The sequence below is a fragment of the Monocercomonoides exilis genome (assembly GCF_001643675.1).
Source record: "Monocercomonoides exilis strain PA203 chromosome Unknown scaffold16-1735695, whole genome shotgun sequence".
NCBI lineage: Eukaryota > Preaxostyla > Oxymonadida > Polymastigidae > Monocercomonoides > Monocercomonoides exilis.
Window position 1 is genome coordinate 238,178 of NW_027150561.1, and position 18,093 is coordinate 256,270.

General features: G+C 38.2%; 6 protein-coding genes across 6 annotated transcripts; 1 reads left to right on the plus strand and 5 right to left on the minus strand.

Annotated features, from left to right (window-relative positions):
- On the minus strand, positions 1-2,223 carry MONOS_2428 (putative BNR repeat domain protein). The gene has a single exon (XM_067872346.1). The coding sequence runs from the start codon at positions 2,220-2,222 to the stop codon at positions 534-536; it is 1,689 nt and encodes a 562-aa protein (XP_067729485.1). The 5' UTR covers position 2,223; the 3' UTR covers positions 1-533.
- Positions 2,224-2,263: 40 nt separating this feature from the next.
- On the minus strand, positions 2,264-3,273 carry MONOS_2427 (Centrin). The gene is made up of 5 exons (XM_067872345.1): positions 3,228-3,273; positions 3,027-3,135; positions 2,731-2,885; positions 2,459-2,671; positions 2,264-2,407 (listed from the first exon to the last, which is right to left on the minus strand). Exons 1-5 carry the CDS (start codon positions 3,234-3,236, stop codon positions 2,393-2,395), a joined length of 501 nt encoding a protein of 166 aa, XP_067729486.1. The 5' UTR covers positions 3,237-3,273; the 3' UTR covers positions 2,264-2,392.
- A 95-nt stretch (positions 3,274-3,368) lies between these two features.
- On the minus strand, positions 3,369-4,294 carry MONOS_2425 (uncharacterized protein). Its single transcript, XM_067872344.1, has 4 exons — positions 4,174-4,294; positions 3,932-4,107; positions 3,792-3,876; positions 3,369-3,723 (listed from the first exon to the last, which is right to left on the minus strand). Exons 1-4 carry the CDS (start codon positions 4,285-4,287, stop codon positions 3,547-3,549), a joined length of 552 nt encoding a protein of 183 aa, XP_067729487.1. The 5' UTR covers positions 4,288-4,294; the 3' UTR covers positions 3,369-3,546.
- Positions 4,295-4,297: 3 nt separating this feature from the next.
- MONOS_2424 (putative SET domain) lies at positions 4,298-8,140 on the plus strand. The gene is made up of 2 exons (XM_067872343.1): positions 4,298-4,509; positions 4,583-8,140. Exon 2 carries the CDS (start codon positions 4,654-4,656, stop codon positions 8,014-8,016), a length of 3,363 nt encoding a protein of 1,120 aa, XP_067729488.1. The 5' UTR covers positions 4,298-4,509; positions 4,583-4,653; the 3' UTR covers positions 8,017-8,140.
- Positions 8,141-8,249: 109 nt separating this feature from the next.
- MONOS_2423 (uncharacterized protein) lies at positions 8,250-14,972 on the minus strand (the record flags this gene model as incomplete). Its single annotated transcript, XM_067872342.1, has 5 exons — positions 8,250-14,363; positions 14,419-14,528; positions 14,592-14,776; positions 14,852-14,878; positions 14,933-14,972. The coding sequence occupies 5 exons, from the start codon at positions 14,970-14,972 to the stop codon at positions 9,059-9,061; spliced, it is 5,667 nt and encodes a 1,888-aa protein (XP_067729489.1). The 3' UTR covers positions 8,250-9,058.
- A 141-nt stretch (positions 14,973-15,113) lies between these two features.
- MONOS_2422 (Pachytene checkpoint protein 2 (TRIP13)) lies at positions 15,114-17,720 on the minus strand. The gene is made up of 9 exons (XM_067872341.1): positions 17,683-17,720; positions 17,452-17,619; positions 17,222-17,396; positions 16,967-17,161; positions 16,692-16,840; positions 16,510-16,580; positions 16,299-16,389; positions 15,786-16,126; positions 15,114-15,661 (listed from the first exon to the last, which is right to left on the minus strand). Exons 1-9 carry the CDS (start codon positions 17,714-17,716, stop codon positions 15,233-15,235), a joined length of 1,653 nt encoding a protein of 550 aa, XP_067729490.1. The 5' UTR covers positions 17,717-17,720; the 3' UTR covers positions 15,114-15,232.
- Between the last annotated feature and the right edge of the window lie 373 nt (positions 17,721-18,093).

The window sequence follows — 18,093 nt, forward strand, 5'->3', positions numbered from 1 at the left end:
AGATGAGAAATTTATTCAAAATGGAAATTAAGTTAACTTCATTATTTGCCATATTAAACCAATTTAAGAAACTAATTCAATTTTATGAAAAAAAAAGTTATTATCATCAAAAAATAGCTCTCTCATAAGTAAACACTGAATTACACAACATTATGAAATGCAAACTATCACTTGTTACATTTCTACTCAAACAATATCAAATACAACAAAAACAAATAAGCTTGGCAATGAAAAAAAAATTCCTTTGAACTTTTCTCTTTCTCAAGTGAATGCTTCAAGTGAATGAAAATATGTATGACTCATTTGCACATATTTTCATTATTTCTTGATTGTTTTAAAGAAATTTAGATTTCAAATCAAACGTTCATTGAGCTTTTCAGTTTCCACAAATAATTAATGGAGAACACAAAAAAACTGTTTCATCAAACACAAATGGAAGCATAGAAGTTCTTTTTTAAAAAATATTTAAGCTCAAGATAACAGTTTGCTGTAATTAAGAAACTTGTTGCAACGAACAATGAATTTCATTCAATTTACGAAAATGATGAAGGAGATGTGGAAGAAGACGACGACGATGAAGAAGAAGATGCAGATTCCGTTTCCTGCTGTTTCTTGATATCTTTTTTGTGTACTCCAATTGCTACCATGTGATATCTGGACGATGCAACAAATTGAACAGCCACATCTTCTCTCAACAGTGTTTCCACACCCGTTGGAATGCTCTGATAAAACTTCAGCCGATTTTTTCTGCCTCCTCTCATAAAGCCATCCAGCCCTAATCTTCCATCAGAGCCACATCCGAATGTATACAATGTCCCCAGATCAGACAGACAGAAAGAGTGGATATGTGCCCCACCTGCTTGGATAATGTGCTCTCCATGAAACACATCTGGATAAAGACTGGAATTACTTTTTCCTCTTTTCTCTTCTTTTTCGTCTTCCTTCTTTTCTTCGCGTTCGCAATCCTTATTTTGATGAAATGATATTTCATCACATTCTTCCTCAACTTTTCTTGATTTTCCTTTCGTTTCTTCCTTTTTAAGTAGACCAGCAAATCTTGGCCCTTTTCCTGCTTTCTTATTCTTCACTTCCAAATCACGAGCCAAATGTCCCAGTTTTACTGGCCTCAGCTCATCGCATCCTTTTGGATTCATCACTTTTTCTCTGCAATTCCCCAGCTTTCCTTTGTGAGCAGTGCCCCAGGCAAAGACCTCTCCACATGCATTTACTGCAAACGATGTAGGACCTTCGCTTCCTTCAGGCACTTTCACAAGCTTTAATGAATCAGATGGTGAAGGTGCAGAAGATGACGAAGGCAATGCTCTTGAAGATGTTTCTTTAACGGGTTGCTCTTTTAAATTTGGCTGTCCCACAAGCGCAGATACTTTGATAATTGGAGAAGAAGAAGACAAAGAAATTTCAGTTGGGATACGCTGCTCCAGCACTCGCATCCCAATTCCCAGATTCCCATGCCCTCCATAGCCAAATCCGTACACTTTCCCCTCCAAAGAAATTGCAAGTCCATAAAGACTTCCGAGCGATATGAAACGAGATCTTGGTATTGAGGTTATTACAAATTCTGCAGTCTCAGAAACAGATCCAAGTCCTAATCTTCCATAAGTGTTCAATCCACTGGCAAAAACACGTCCATCTGTCAAAAGTACCATTGTTCCATATAAACTTACACACGCTTGCTCAACTTTCGCAGGCAACAAAGCGGCAAATGGAACCGTAACCATATGAGCAGCAGCATTTCCATCACCAATGCATCCATGGTGACCATTTCCCCAAAAGAGGAGTGTTTTTTCAGCGGTCACAGCGCATGCATGTCCCTCACTTAAATGACACGATTTTATACGAACATGAGGACCAAATCTAATCTTTTGAGGCACAGAAAGAAGTGCTTCATTTGGATGAAACAAAATTCTGCTTTGTGAATTTTTACCCCACATATATAAATCTCCATTCACAGAAACAGCACAAGAAACATTTATGCTGGCAGAAACATGCACAATTGCCGTAAGTCCAGGAACTTGCTCCGGAAAGCAAACATCACCTTCAGCATCAGTTTTTGCTCCCAGAATTCCTCCTTTTCCTTCTCCCCATATCCACACATTGCCAGGTTGAACATATGATCCTTCTTCATAAACAGTATTTATTGGCTGAGGAGGGAGAAGCGACAAGTTGGAAGAAAGAACAATATTTTCCTCAGAAAAAATCATTATGGAAACAAATTTTTGACTTTGTCCAAAATAAAATAAAATTTTTTATGATGTGGTTGTCATTATTATCAACAAAATAAGATCGTTTGACAGAAATAGAAACGAAATGAAAGAAAAAAAGAAGTATTTTGCAGTGAAAGTCATGAGTTGATAATTCAACAATATTTCAGTTAATAAAGTGATGTCTAGTGAAGTTGAATATAAATTATAAACAAAAAACAAATAATGCAACACACTTTTTTCATAATTCGAAGGAAATCTTCTTCATTGATTTCACCATCTCCATCTCTATCGGCTTCGTCAATCATTTCTTGAAGCTCTTCATCTGTCATATTTTCTCCGAGTTCTTTTGCAACACGCTTCAGATTTTTAAACGAAATTTTACCTGTGTTGTCATCGTCAAACAATCTGAAAGCCTTTAAAATCTCTTCTCTTGGATCTCTTTCGGCCTTAACAAATATTTTCAGATTAAAGAAAATAAATAAGTAATCACGAAATGCTTTCACACCATTTTAATAGTCATCATTTCCAAAAAGGAGTTAAAATCTATAGTTCCGGTTCCATCTTTATCGATCTCAGCGATCATTCTTTTGACTTCGTCTTTTTTTGGTTCAAAGCCCAATGCACGCATTGCAACCTTTAATTCTTTTGCATCAATTGTTCCTTTTAAATAAAAGTGTATAAAAGTTCATGTTGGTAATTTGAATTTTTAAAATGTTTGTAATTTCGCAAATTTCAAGTTAAAACAAAAGGAAAATAAAATTCTAGAAAAAAAGACAAATAAAAATTAGCATTTCAACAAACCAGATCCATCAGTGTCAAACAAATCAAATGCCTCACGAATTTCTTGTCTTTGTTCCTCAGTTAATTCTGGACGGGCACGGGCTCTTCCTTTTGGTGCAATTCCAGTTTTCTGAACAAAAATTTCATCAAAAAACAGAATATTGTCAAAACAACAAATTTGAACAAAAAATTCTCTCAAAAAATATGCGTTGAATCTCAAACTGTTGACATTTCACAATAAGTGGTTTTGAAACTCTTGATCTACCCTTAAGTACTAATTGTTTGCCATAATAACTATAAAAAATTTTTATTTTAACTGCTGCTTCTAGGAATAACAAACAAATATTTTTATTCATTTTGCTGAAATTTTTATTTTGCATGTTTGAAAAACAAAAATTTTTATGAAATATTTGTTTGTCAATAGATAAAAATTTACCAATAAAACAAATTATAAATAATTATCAAGAATGAGAGATAATGTCAAACGCCTTTTCAAAATGAAGTGTTTGAAATGAACTTGAACATTTAATTCAATGGGCACTCATTGAGAATGTTGCTTTGCTGAGTTATTTCTTTTTGATGCTGCTCGAGTTTGAGAAATCTTTTTTCGATCAACATTTTCGCTTTTGCTCGAAAATTTAGATGAATTTTTTGTTGGAACATTTTCTCTTTTTGACAATGTCCATTGAATAAGCACGAATAATCCAAGCAAAGGAATCTAAGAAAATATATCATTTCAAAGTTTAATTAATGCAAATATCGAAAAAAAGACGCTTTGATTCAAACTGGAGCAAATCCCCACCACGCTTTTGTTGTGAATGATCCAGCTATTTGCATTGCAATGAAATAATAAAAAACATAATACAAGTATCTGTAAAGAAAAGCCAAATAAAACATAAATGAATATGAAAAATGAAATTAAAAACCTGGCAAATGGGATATTATTAACAATATCTTCTTGATTTTTCACGCAATGAGCAAAATACAAGCAAATCAGGCTTGTTGAAATTATGCACAGCAAATACCAAAACCAATCTCCAAAAAATGATATCGAATCATAGCGCGCGTCCAATAACATGACCCTTGGGATTAAAGTGAACAACTGTTCCATGAAAAATAAAAGAATAATGCTCTCAGCTTTATTAAACAATGATGAATAAAGATATACTCCTGTCAGCAAAAACACTACAATAAGAATCAAGACTCGAGTCACTGCCTCTTTGTCATATTCAACTCCTTCTCCTTTTCGCGTAACCAAAGGCGAATTTAATGGACGAATCATTTGATATGGGTGGGGCAAAATTTTATAATTGCAATATCAGTCAACTGGCCAATCCACTGATAAAAGTTATTGAAACAACTCAACGTGGAAGGGTAGTAGTTTCAACTCAACAGTTGAAACCAGGGGATATTCTGCTACAAGAATCTAGCATTGCTCATGTTCTTTATGTGGAATCCAGGCGGTCATTTTGTTCATTTTGCACAAATCACATATCAAGTTGCTGTTAGCCATCATTTATGCACGCTTTAACAAAATTATGCAACTTATTTTTTAAACTTATAATTATTTTTTGCAGGTTGCGTTGAGTGCCCTAAATGCCACAAAATTTGGTATTGCTCGGAGGACTGCAGACAAAAAGATGAGCAAATGCATTTCTTTGAGTGCAGAGCTTTCTTATCAAATGAAAGTGATTTTTTGTCTGATTCTGACAATCTGCATTTATTAAGATTCCTATCAATATTTTATTTTGATCAATGCTTAGAGAAGAAGAAAGATCACGTCTTATATCCAGAGATGAAACCATTTCATAATTTGTCATTTATCCAGAGAATATTTGATCTTGTTGGACATAAAGGTTCAAGTGCATCATTCATTTCTCAACACGGCGAATCAACAATGTCGGTTCTTGCTTACGCTTCAACAGATGAAAAACTTAAAATGTTGAAAAACATTGTTAAATATGGCATTCACAAAGATTTATGCCCAATTTGCGGAGAAATTAAAGGAAATAAACGAGAAAGTTCACAACATTTTTGCTTGAATGAACCTCAGAAATGGAGGACAACTGTTTCTTCCACGCAGGATACAGAACTGGAATTAAAAGAATTATACGAGAATTGGCTGGAAGACGAAGATGACAAAGACGAAGATGACGAAGAAGAAGAGGAAGAAGAAGGTTATGATTGTGAAAACAATAAAAGCAATGAAAAAGGAGATGAATTGACAAATAAGGAAAATATATCTCTAAATGAAACACCAAAAAACATTCAACGGCCGTCTTCAATTCAATTGCCACCCTGTGTCCAATCAGACATCTCTTCATTTACATATCCGGACTCTTTCATCTCCTTTGTCCTACTCCAAGCGCTTATAAAAGTTCGATCCATTTGCAATTGCAATGCGCATTCAATCCTTCGCGAGACAGGATTTGGACTTTTTCATGTTGCATCACTATTCAATCATTCTTGTTCGCCAAATGCTGCCTTTTCTCACGACTCAAAGGGAACTCTGCGCATCATCTGTTTGAAAGACATACTCAAAGGAGAGGAGGTCTGCATTGACTACTCAGAGACAAGAATTAGCAGGGAAAGACGGAGGAAGGAATTACGGGAAAACTATGGGTTTGTTTGTGGATGTGAACGATGCACCAAAAGCAGCGCCATTGAGAAAGGCGGAGGAAGAAGATGCAGAGATGATGGACTGCTTTTAAGACGTGTTTGGGGAATGGAAGAGCAAAAAATATTGAGAGATACGTATGAAAAGAGAAAAATAGAAAAAAATAGCAAAAGCGAAAATGAGAGCGACAAACTTAAGCAAGAAGACGATTATGATGTATTTGCTTTGGATGCTGCAGAAACAATAAATAATGCAAAGTTGAGTCAGATTTCACAGATCGTGAACAGTTTATCTTCATGTATTCTTAATTCGATGCCAGATGGTACTGAAATTGAAGAAATCAGCAGCGATTGTGTTAAGAATTATGCAAAATTGAAAGAGAAAGGGAAAAATAGTGACATAGATTCAATTTTTGGAAAGTTGGATGAAAAAGGAACATTTTTTGGCTCTTGGGGATATCTTCTTCCTGAAACAAAAGAAGATATTGAAAATGAATATTGGATTAGAGGTGAATTCAGCAAAGATTCCATTTTGAAAAAAGAGCAAGCAAATTGTTCAATTGAATGCGATAAGCAACAGAGGATGCTGATGGCTGATTGTGCAATATCTCCCGATACATCATTTCCATTTTCAAGTATCTCTCAAAGCTTCAATCAAGATTTTGAACAAGCAAAGTCGAACGAAGAAGATTGCATGTATCAGTTTCCACACCAAAAAGAAGAATCTTCAACTGCCTTTAAAATTGGTAATAGAACATCTGATCTATCTGGTTGTGATAACTGTTCATCTGTCTTAATGAGGCGTTTATTTTGCCTCCTCGCTTCACCTTGTTGTTGGGACGATGTTCTTTGTGCAATAATCTGCCCAAGTTGTGGATCAACTATGAGAGAAATAAACTGCGAAGATGTGATGGAGGAAAACAAAAAACGAAAGGAAAAAATGGAAAAAGGAGAAAAAACGACGGATCAAGAAGGAGAAAGTACCGAAACAACATATTTGTATTTGGATCAAATATTGAATAAATTGAACGAATTGATTGTAGACACAGAAATTTCCGACACTGATTGTGAGAGTCTGCAATTCAAGAACTCACAAAGAGAATTAAAGCAATTGTTGAGCTTCGTTATTTCGAAGGGAAACGAGATTCTGAAAGAATCCACTGGAAATGAACAAAAACTTTTGCAAACAAAAGAAGGGTGGTTTGATTGGACTGATTTCCCTCGATTGCTCTTATGCCGCAGTCATCCTTTGAGTCATGGATCAATTGTTGGCAAAAGCTATCTACAGCTGAGCGAACTGATCGAAAAGGCAATGGATGCAGCTATTGACAAGGAGATGGAGGCCAATTACGGGAAAGCCTGGATGCCAATAACGGAGCTTATTGGAGGGTTGGAGATGATGGATAGCCTTTTAAATGTATTTGGCAAACTGCTTCATCCTCAACACGAACTGATGATGCAGTGCTTGTGGTCTGCATTTGCTTTTGTACAGCATCTTTTCACCTCTCACCATATTTGGGATATTGTTAATGAAGGATGGGAAGATGATGAACTTGTTGAAGAGAAAAAAGCTGAGCCCACAATTTGTCAAAAAGAAGCTGGTGAAAAACCAGAAATTAATGTAAATTCTACATCGAAACAAGAACAAGCAAACAAATCATCTTCTTCAATTACAACCGAACAGTCACATCGGCCATCTCGAATCAAGACCGAAGCCATGCTCTACCTACCATCAATTACTTGTGCAGCTCCAGTTTCTTTTACGCCGGAATCTCTTTTAACTCTTTTAGAACATCCTCTTCTCTCATCCAATGTGCTCTGTGCATTGGCTTCTTCTGTTGCTTCCCTGCTTTTGCTTCATCATCCACCGTACTACCCAAAGCGTGTGCTTGATCTCAAAATCTGTGGTTTAATTCTCCTTCTGGCTGAAAGCAGTGAAAATAGAAAAGAAAGTGAGGAAAAAGAAATCTCTCAACATGAAACAGATAAATGCCAATTTCATTCTAGTCAGCCAGAGTCATCGCTTCGCATTTTTGAAGATGAAGTAATTTTCCCACAAGACGGAAAGCGCTTGTTGAAGTTGGCAGAGAAGGAAGGAGTGCAATGCTTCGGTGCAGAACATTGGGAAGTGAAAGAGATACAGCTTTGGCTGGACGATGAATGGAGGGAAAAACACTGCTGGACATATCAGAAAAGAGAGAAGCTAAAGAGGTGGGTATGCAACGTTATTGAAAAGAAGGGTAGAAATGCAGATGAATTAGAAAAGAAAAAATCGTATTCGGTAAGCGATGGAGACCTTGCTGGAAGAGGAATTGTCAAATATTACAAAAAGCTGGAATTTGTAATAAAGCAGCACATCCAAATGATAAAAAGGCTACAGCAAAATGCATCATGACATTATTTTCTTTTATTGTTATTAATTGAAGTTGAACTCTAATTGAGAAGTTCTTCCTTTCAAATTTTTATTAATTATCATTTGATTATGTTGAAATATCTAAATATGGATTTTTTGCAATTTTTGCGAATGAAATTCCGATTTTGAAAGTCTATCCCTTGTAATTATTTTTAAGAAAGCTTTTTTTTTAATGAAAAAGAATAAAGAGTTTATGCCTCAAAAATAAAACTGCATATGGAAAATGGTGGAGCTTGTTATCTTCCTCAGGAAAAAAATTACAAAACAAATCTCATGCAACTTAATAACATTGAAAAGATCGCTCTTAAAAATTGGCAGGGAAAAAACAAAGCAGAAAAGTTCAATATTCGCTGCCAATATGCAAGGTTAAATAAAGTGACGGAAGAAAACTAAGCATCTTAAAATATAGAGAAAAAAATTTTAATTGCTAACCTCAACAGAAAATATGATATTGAATCCTCGTTGAATCTGAATGAAAGAAAGAAAAAACAAAAAGAAAAAAGAAACAAGGTAGCAATTATTCTCAAACTGAATTTCTTCACTAAAAAACTTCTATACATACTGTTTTCATTAATAGAGAAACTTACTCAAAAGAAATTAAACGCACATACAATCAGACTGTTGCTTAACAAATATCATAATTGAAATTCGAAAACAAAGGAATAAAATTTCGCAGCAGTTTTTAAAAAAATATGTATTAAACAGTAAATTTCGAAACCAACCTTTGAATTCTTCATTAACAAAAAACATTAATAAAAAAATCTTCCATTAAATAAATTGAAACATAACAAAATCAAAGGAGTCTGAAATTAATACAACAAGATGAGTGTTATTTTCACTTTGAAAATATTAAAGAAAAACCAATGGAAATCATACTTCACAAAAAACGCTTAAATGTAAAGGCAACTCAACAACAATCACATAAAAAAATAAATTGAAAACAAAATACGTTTTATTATTCAGAAAATAAAGAAATTTAGTTAAATTCATACAAAATATTTGAGAACATAATTCCTCAAAATATTCAAGTGCTGCACAACTCATTCACGGCACCATTAGCCTCTTTTGATTCTTGATGGCTATAGCAAATATTTTCTTTCTCGTCTTCTTTCTGTTCACTTGTCTCTTCATCACTTTGATGTGCATTTTGATTTTCCACTGGTAAATATGAAGACTGGTCATTTCCTGGCAAAGCAGCCGTATAATTTTGAGTTATTTGCTCGTCTGATTGTGTTTCTGGAGGAGCATCATCCAATTCATAGTAATCAATCACATCTTCCTTCTCTCCGTCTGCCGGCGGAAGCGAAGGCGGAGGCTGCGAAAGGCCGAACTGAGGATTGTCAAGAGCCTTCTGCCTCTGCAAATTCTGGTTCTTGCGGTCGGGCCAGTGGTGGCCAAAGGCATGTGGAAAGTTGGGCTTATCTCTTTGAATAATGTCTGATGACTGAACAGCTATTCGTGAAGAGGCTGTAGAATTGTGCGAATATTGATAGTTTGATGGCTGCTGGAATGCTGAATTTGTCTTGGGAGCTAATGCTGATGGCGTAATTGACTTACTAGTTCTGCTTTTGTTCGCAGAATACGAGGGAGAAGGCTGAGAAGGCGAAGAAGAGGAGGATGCAGCTTCACCAGACAGATGAGGAGAAAGAGCTGAAGAAGAAGTAGATGATGATGATGAAGGAGATGATGATGAAGATGGATGTGCGGACAATGACATAGGCTGGCTTGTGAGAGAAGAAGAATAAGCAGGCTGCGAAGGCTGAGCACTTCCAGTTCCCAGGAGCAGCCGAGGAGAGCCTGACACATATGCTTCCGAAGGCGAACGAGTATCCTGAAGAGAAGTATGTGGCGAATTCGAGTTTTCGCTGCCAATGTCACTGTGGAAGCTGACAGGGGCGGTTGCTGATGGAGGAATGCAGAAGGCAGCTGCTTGTACTGTTGGTGTGTACTCATCCTGCTTTGAGTAGTATTGGTCACCAGGAGAATATAGAATGTTGCGAGAAGGAGCAGATGCATTGGCATTTCTGTTGAAAGCTCTTTTTTGCTCTTCAATCACACGCAGCATTTCTGACTCTGTCACAAAATTGACATAGCTGAGTGGCACAGACGCGTCAAATGATGAATGAATGGAGAGTAGATCTTCATACTCCATTGGCTGATCTTTGAAGGCAGCGGCAGCATTGTCATATGGAGTCTCAACACCAAACTCATCTTCCTTTTCAATGCCACTCCTTATTCCTGATGTCGGCTGCTCTGCTTCTGGCATCATAAATCCCTGCGTTATGTTACTCTCATCAGGTTTCTCGACCACTTCGTGTGTCTGCTCAATCTTTGGCTCTGCTTTCCCTTTCCCTTTTGCCTTTTCCTGAGTCTCCGTGCCAGCGGAATCATTCAAATTGCTTTCATCCACAGCTTCTCCTGAATGTGTCTCTTTCTTTGCGATCTGTTGATCGTTGTTCTGAGGTATTTCTCCTTCTCCACTGGCAAAGTTGTCTGCTCCAATGTAGTCCTTGCTCTGCACAGTCATCCGATCCACGCTGCCTCCCTGCTGATACGACGTATTCTGCTCGTTCAGCTGCTTGTTGTAGAGCGATGCCAGCGAAAGAGAGTATCTCAGGATGAGAAACAGATCATCCTGGTTGATGGCTACCAGCGGCTGCGAGAAGAACTCCGGTGCAGACGCAAACAGCTGCGTCGTCTGCGGCACGCCAAACGAGAAGAACGACAGGCGATTCAAAAGTGGCGGGAGAAACGTGCCGTTCTGCTGAGAACCTGCGCCTTCTGGTGAGTCCTTTCGGTCTCCGTGCAATTGTCGGGTGTTGCGCGACATGTCCACAAAGAGTGAGCTGATTGATGACTGTCTTTCTCTCTCTTCTGCCAGCCCATAATACGTGGCTGTATTGCCTGCCATGTAATTGTGCGTATCATTTGCATAGTCCACATATCCTCCATAATCAGACAGATCATCTTCGCTCCCAAAGTCATCGCCTTCTTTCTCGTTTCCGCTTCTTGTTTTTCCTTTCTCTTTGTGTCTTCTGCTTTCGTCAAGTGACTTCGTTGCATTGTCCTCGCTCTCTCTGTTTGACTCACAGTCCGTATATGACTTCAACAGGAATCCTTTACCTGATTTGTGCCTCGTTTTCCTCTTTGGTTCTTCCGCAGGTGGAGGTGATGTTGAGGAAGAGAGGCGCTGTGATCTGTGCATTCTGGATGAGTGTGGATGGGTTGAGATGTCTGCAACACTTTGTGTCGAACGGCCTGTGCGAGAAGACCGATGGAGAGAGTGTTTGAGCTTGTTGGAGTGGGAAGAGGGGCTGGCGGGTGTGGTGACGACTGACAGGGCAGATAAAGCAGTGAGAGCAGTCATGGTGGGAGAAGGAGGCGCCTGAGAAGCAGAGTGTGACGCAACAGAGACTGAGGCTGACGCTGAAGCAGAAGCAGATGCTGATGCTGAGGCAGAGACTGATGCTGATGTAGTGGATGAGGAAGAAGAAGAAGAAGAAGAAGAAGAAGAAGAAGAAGAAGAAGAAGAAGAAGAAGAAGAAGAAGACGAGGAGGAGGAACTTGATAACAACGAAGAGGAAGAAGAAGAAGAAGATGATGATGAAGATAGCACCGATGACGAATAGGAAGAAGAGGAAGAAGAAGTTGACTGTGAAGAAGGTGAAATTGCAGGCGGAGGAGAATTCGAGTTGGAACGATAAACTTTTGAAGGAGCAGCTACATTTAATGAGGAAGATGAAGACAAAGCAGCACTTTCGCTCTTTCTCTGAGCATCGACCGAGTCTTTCATCGATCCCTTCTCGTCTTTGAGTGAAATGCCATCAGAAGACGAGTCACTTTCATCGTCTGCATATTCTTCTTCTTCCTGTTCGCTTCTGCTGGAGCTGCTTCTGCTGGAGCTGCTTCTGCTGCTGTTGGTGTTTGTGTTTGTGTTCTCTTCGCTCTCATCGCTCAACAAAGACAGTGTGCTTTGATCAGAAAACCACTTTGATTGGGTTTGTGTGAACGCTTTTTGAGTGAATTCCTTCGAGTTTGTGTTGAGTGGCTGTGATGGGATGACAAATTGCTCGTTTGCAGTCGCTTTTTGTGGCTGGCTGGCGATTGGCGCAGAAAGACAGAGCTTGGTGAAGGAGAAAGTGGATGAAGGAGACATCGAAGATGAAGTATAAGACATCTGTGAAATGGATGATGAAGAGGAAGATGAGGAAGAAGATGATAATTTAGATGGAGATGATGAAGAAGTGGTGGGAGAAGAAGAAGGAGAAGAGGAAGAGGAAGAGGATGGAATCGATGCTGCAGAAGGAGAAGAAGTGATTGTCAAATAAGGTCCAGCTGGAGGAGACAGACTGGGTGATCCCGAGTGCTCAGAAAGATGAGCAGCAGCATTTGGCGAAAGAGGCGAGGCAGAAAAAGCAGACGAAATGGAGTTTGGCTCAGCCAGCGAAAAGGCCATGCCAAACGGGCTGATCTGCGCGGAGTCGTTGTTCGAGGCGTTGAGAGAGGCATTGAGAGAAGCTGAGGAGCTCCTTTGAGCAAACATGGAGAAGCTCTGGTAACCGTCTGCAGCGGGCGTGTGGGAGGCAGAGGAAAGAGAGGGAGATGTGTTCTCTTCGAAGCTGGTGCTGTTTGAGGAAGGAGAAGTGAGTGGGGCAGGGAAAGGGGCAGAGTCTGGCTGGGCGGAAGAGGAAGGTGTAGATGATGGAGAAGAGGAGGAAGAGGATGATGATGAAGAGGGAGAGGAGGAAGAGGAAGAGGGAGAGGAAGAAGAGGAAGGAGAAGGAGAAGAAGTGCTGAGCTGCTGAAACTGACCGATGGAGAGCATTGGAGGAAGTTTTGGAAAGGGAATAGGATTTGTTGAAGTGTGTGGAGGGTAAGGAGAAGGAGTGAATGAAATATTAGGTTGAAATGCAGATTGTGAGATGAAGGGATAATTGATGGGAGTGGGATGCATTGAAGGAGAGGAAGCACTCATTGCGTGAGGCTGTTGGGGCTGCAATTGATAATGAGAGTTCTGCTGAGTGTATGGCACTTGCATATAAGGCGATGAAGGATAGAAAGCAGAGGAAGGAGAAGAAGGTGGTTGGGATGAAGAGAGATGTGATGAGGAAAGATCTGAAGGCGAAGGCGAAAGAGAAGAGAAAGACAGCCCAGATGTTCTCTGCTGCTGTTGTGTCTGTTGCATCTGTTGTTGTTGTTGTTGAGAAGAAGAAGAAGAAGGATTCGAAGGATAACTGGATGGATAGGAAAAGACATATGGATTGGAGTATGGATAAGGTGCCTGTGGAGAAGTCATTCTATTTTTGGATGAGGCATCTGCTGTGAAAGATGAGGGCATTTGCATTGGCTGAGTGGATGAGTAAATTGGCTGAGGCAGGAAACGTTGTGTTTGGATGTTTTGTGGCTGGAAAGGCTGCCCGCTTTGCTGATAAGGCAGAGAAGAGGATGAAAAAGATGAGTTATAAGAAGAAGATGATGATGATAACGATGATGAAGGATAGCGAAGTGGGGTGAGTGATGGGTTTTGAGGGCTATCTGGATATGTGTGTTGAGATTGGGCAAATGGAAAAGGTGGAAATGATGAGTGGCCAGAAGAAGAGAAAGAGCCCAGCTGTTGGCTCAGCACTGGCTGAAGCACAGGTCTCATCTGGTTCTGCCGAGAAAAGCAAGAATTTGCTCCAGCATTTGCACTTGAGCTTGCAGCAGCGTGCATCTCTCTCAGTTTTGGGATTCTGATTGAAGGGTTTGTGAGGACGTTGGTGCAGAAGCAGAAGGTGACGGGGTCTGCTTTGATTCCTTCCTCAAACAGCTGCAGGGCGCGTTTCACACACAACATCGAATTGTATGTCTCCTTCTCCTCAGGAAACATCACAAAGCCATAATCCTGCAGCTTCCCGTTTTCGAACGGCAGATAGATGTCTTCGAGTGTCAGATAGAGCCTTTCTCGGGTGCTGGATGAGGAGGAGGAAGAAAAAGAAGAAGACAAATTAAGAGGAAAAGAATCAGAGGCAGCTGGAGAAGAAGAATGAGTCGATCCAGTTGAACATTGATCCACAATTTCCTTTGAAACATGGAACAGATTTTCCCATAAAATCTGCCTAATCTCATTGCTTTTAACGGTGAGTGTATGTGGCTTCTTTATAACAAATACGAGTGTATTTTCACTTATCCCTACATTTGCCCAATGCACTGTAAGCGGAATAGTGACTTGAGAATGTGTTACCAAAAGATCGTGGGCTTTCAGCGCTGATGAACGAAGCTCAAACTGATAAAAACACGTTTTGAAGTCGGTGGACAATGCTATACCAGTCAGTTTTCCATATTCTGATCTGTAATTGTTTATTGTTGAAATAAGTTTAAAAAAGAATAAAATCGTTAACATACTCACAAATTTGAGCAATTTTATCACAAATTTCGCGATCAAAGTTTCCGCGAACTACAACTGTTTTGTTGCGAAACGCAGGCTGAACTTTATACACTTTGTCCCCAAGAGTCTGAACAAATAAAAAGAAAAGAGTTCATCAAAATACTTCATTTTTCCATATTTTAGAACATACAACTGACTGTTGTTTGATGAAATGGACTGCTGTTTCTTCTTTTTTAAAGTAGACAAATATATATCCAGTTAAGGCTTTTGCTCTATTTTGCTTATGGATTCGAGAAATCTCATCAATATCTTTAAAGAATTCTTGAAGTTCTTCTTGTGTAAGTGACAGAGGTGCTTCTAGAATTTTAATTCCTCCTGAAGTAAAGTGATGTAAATGGAATATAATATATTTTAAAAACTAAACAAAACAAAAAAAGAGAAAAAGCAAACGAGGCTCATCGTCAAGCGTTGGAGCATCTAAAAACAGCGATAATACGTTGAATAGCTTCAAGAAAAAATGTTTATACAAACCTCTGTTTGCGTTTAGGAAATTTTCATTACCAACGTGCATTTTGAAGATTTCTCCAAGTCTTGTACCATTATACTTTATTTTTCTTAGATTTTTTGTTTATGAGTATTTCTTAAGTATGTTGAAAATATTGTTAAAAAGTTTATCAAAGTGTTCGCTTCAGAACTTAGAAGCATAAATACAAAGAAAAAATGAAATTTTTAAAGTTATTTGATGTGAATGGAGAAGTGAATTTAATAGAAAAAAAAAATCAATTCAAATTCATTTTTCAACATGAAATGATTGCATGTTCATCTTAAAACTCAGCTCTCGAGTAATTTTCTATCTTTGGCATCTTCTGCCACAGCTTCTGCAAGATTCATTAAAAACATCAGAAGACTTGGGAAATTCGAGCGTTGTTGCAAAACATCGATTTTCTGTTCGGAAGCTGCCTTTGCATCCAAACTGGAGCTTTGCAGAGAAGACGAGGAAGGAGTTGTAATTGTGGAAGAGGAAGAGGAAGAGGAAGAAGAAGAAGAAGAAGATGATGATGAAAGTATTTGATTGAAATAAGGAGACAGAACTGAAAGAAGGTCAGATGAAGTTTGCAATGGCGCAGAAGAAGAAGAAGAAGGTGTCGATGAAGATGCTGAAGAAGGGCTCTGAATAAGCAGCGAACGCAGATGAGCCGAGTGGGAGTACAATGAATGGGCCAGAAATGGAAGCTTTCTGAGTGTCCTTCCACTCAATCCCTTGAGAATCAGAGGGAAATTTAAATTATTATGAAATAAAATAGTGAAGCATTTAGTGAAGAATAAATAAATTGTAAATTAACAACAAAAAAGATGATTAAAAGTAATGAAAAAGAAGGCAGACATCTGTGTGCTGTGCAATTATCGCCAAAATTAACGAAGCAAGATTTGTCTCTTCAGAAGAAGATGAAACATTCTCTGATGGAATGACACGTTGTGCTTGAATAAAAGGCAACAGACAAAAAGAAGTATCAGTCGAGGCAATCTCCATCTGAATTGAAGAGGAAGAAGAAGAAGATGATGATGATGATGATGATGATGATGATGAAGCTTTTGGATAGTTCTGAATGACAAGCCCTTTCCTCACAAGCTCTGCCACACACGAGCTGAGGATGGAGTAGCGCCCAGCTGCTGTTGGCGGGCCGATGTATTGTTTGATGTCTGCTCTGTCGAGAAAGGCAGAGTCTGTCCATTTTCAATTGAATGATAGAGATTTGAATGGAGTTTTAAGTCGATTATATAAAAGTCATGTGAGGTTAATGTGTTGACAGGATAATCCAATCATAGAAAGATTTATAATCACATTGAAAAAAAAGAAGAAGAAATATTATTTTCGTTCAACAGCTTGAAAGCACACCAATCGCCTTTGTGATGTTTGATGTTGTGAAGATTATCACATTTCGTTTTGTTTTCAGTGCATCTATTTGTGTCAAAAGTGCGTTAACAACCTGAAAGTCATTTAAACAGAATGAAATGAAGAAAAGGTGTTTGATAGAGCATTCAAGAGTGTCAAAGCAAACAAGAAAGAAAAAAAATGAGTAGAAACGAATGTTAATAGCAATACAAACTCGAATAGCGTCAGATGGCTCGCTTCCGCTCATGGCTGACTTTCTTGAGGCAGACAATGATTCAACTTCATCTGATACAAAATTTATTCAATTTGTCAAAAGAAAAAAATGTTCAATATGAAAGCATCAAAAGGAGAAAATTGTTCAGTTAAAAAAAAAAATTATATCCGCATTCCACAAACCAATCAAAACGGCTACGAAAATCTCTTCTTCTTCAACCAGCTCTTGAATGTGCTGGAACATCTTCATCACTAACTTTCCACTTTCACTAAACCACTTTGAAAACAACGAATGTGCATTGATCTCCACAAGAACACCTCCAGCCGGATATCTGTCATTCAGAAAAAGGAAGCCAATGGTTTGTTCATTATTCAGATTCATTGTTAAGCATGATACAAAAAAATCAAAAAATAGTCAAATATTCCAAATTGAAGAGCAAAAATCTTTGACTTCATACTCATCTCCAAGGCGAATTGATAATTTGTGCGCTAAAGCACGGCAAAGAGAAGTCTTTCCTGTACCTGGAGGACCATGAAGCAGTACGAGGCGATTGCATCCGATGATATTTGGATCAACTCCGCGTTCACTGAACAAAAGTGATGTTTGAACAAATGACAATAACCTCCCCTTCAATCCTGGCTCATAAATCAAACTGAAACATTAAAATCAATATATAAATAAAGTTAAATTTTACGCGAAATAAAATTCGTACTTTTCCCAACTTCCTTCTAAGCTTCCATTCGGTAAAACCCATTGAGTGCAACTTGGAGTATCGTCATCAGCTCCTTCAGAGTCCTCGGTTGAGCCACTTTCTTCACAGCTATAAATCATTACTTTTATATCTGCTTGCCAAAAAGATACAAGTTCAATGCTCCCTTCCCTTTCCTCTATTTAATCACAAAAAGTGAAAATTCAGAAAGCAAACAAAGAAACAGTAAAAACCTTCATCAATAATAATCACCTTCTCAACATTTTGCTTTAAGAATAAATTGCTACTAAAATCAACAGGTCCAGTACGCAAAATAGGGCATGTTCGGCTGAACAAATTGATAACCTCTGTTCTAATTTGAGTTCTGCTAACTGATATTCCAGGCTTCAATCGAACTTCCACTGGTTGAAAGGCAAAGAAAAAAATATATTAATTAAAATAATTTGATATTCTTGATATAATACCTTCGACTGGATAAAGAACACGATTTTTTAACATAATGAATTGATCATATACATTATTTTTTTATAAAAAATCATTTTTCATAATAATTGTTTTCTGCCACTTGCAATTTTTTAAAATCAAAAATTTCGTTTGAAAACAAATAACAAATGGGGCCAACACAAAGCATCAAGCTTGATGGGCCGACTTTAAACTTTTCAAACAAGAACCTGATGAGTATACCAGAAAACGTACTCACGACTAAAAAGACAAGTGTCAGGTCCATCATCGTTTCTTCAAACCTTCTTGAGGATCTTCCACGCATAGATGAAGTTTTTCCTAGTGTTCATTCAGTTACCGCTGCTAAAAATCGCTTTCATGTAATCCCTGCTCATCTAGCAAATCTTGAAGGATTGGACAAGCTTGTATGTTGC

Excerpts from the sequence above, each read along its gene's own strand:
- MONOS_2428 (XM_067872346.1), bottom strand. The coding sequence starts at position 2,222 with ATGATTTTTTCTGAGGAAAATATTGTTCTTTCTTCCAACTTGTCGCTT.
- MONOS_2427 (XM_067872345.1), bottom strand. Across the intron at positions 2,886-3,026 it reads GTTTGACACTGATGGATCTG|GAACAATTGATGCAAAAGAA; the intron begins GTTTGTTGAAAT and ends TTTATTTAAAAG. Across the intron at positions 2,672-2,730 it reads AAATGATGACTATTAAAATG|GCCGAAAGAGATCCAAGAGA; the intron begins GTGTGAAAGCAT and ends ATATTTGTTAAG.
- MONOS_2425 (XM_067872344.1), bottom strand. The coding sequence starts at position 4,287 with ATGATTCGTCCATTAAATTCGCCTTTGGTTACGCGAAAAGGAGAAGGA. Across the intron at positions 3,877-3,931 it reads AATAATATCCCATTTGCCAG|ATACTTGTATTATGTTTTTT; the intron begins GTTTTTAATTTC and ends TTTTCTTTACAG. Across the intron at positions 3,724-3,791 it reads CGTGGTGGGGATTTGCTCCA|ATTCCTTTGCTTGGATTATT; the intron begins GTTTGAATCAAA and ends ATATTTTCTTAG.
- MONOS_2424 (XM_067872343.1), top strand. The coding sequence starts at position 4,654 with ATGCATTTCTTTGAGTGCAGAGCTTTCTTATCAAATGAAAGTGATTTT.
- MONOS_2422 (XM_067872341.1), bottom strand. The coding sequence starts at position 17,716 with ATGTTAAAAAATCGTGTTCTTTATCCAGTCGAAG. Across the intron at positions 17,397-17,451 it reads GGTGATTATTATTGATGAAG|AGGAAAGGGAAGGGAGCATT; the intron begins GTTTTTACTGTT and ends GTGATTAAATAG. Across the intron at positions 16,841-16,966 it reads TCAATTCGCCTTGGAGATGA|ATATCCGGCTGGAGGTGTTC; the intron begins GTATGAAGTCAA and ends TCTGAATGACAG.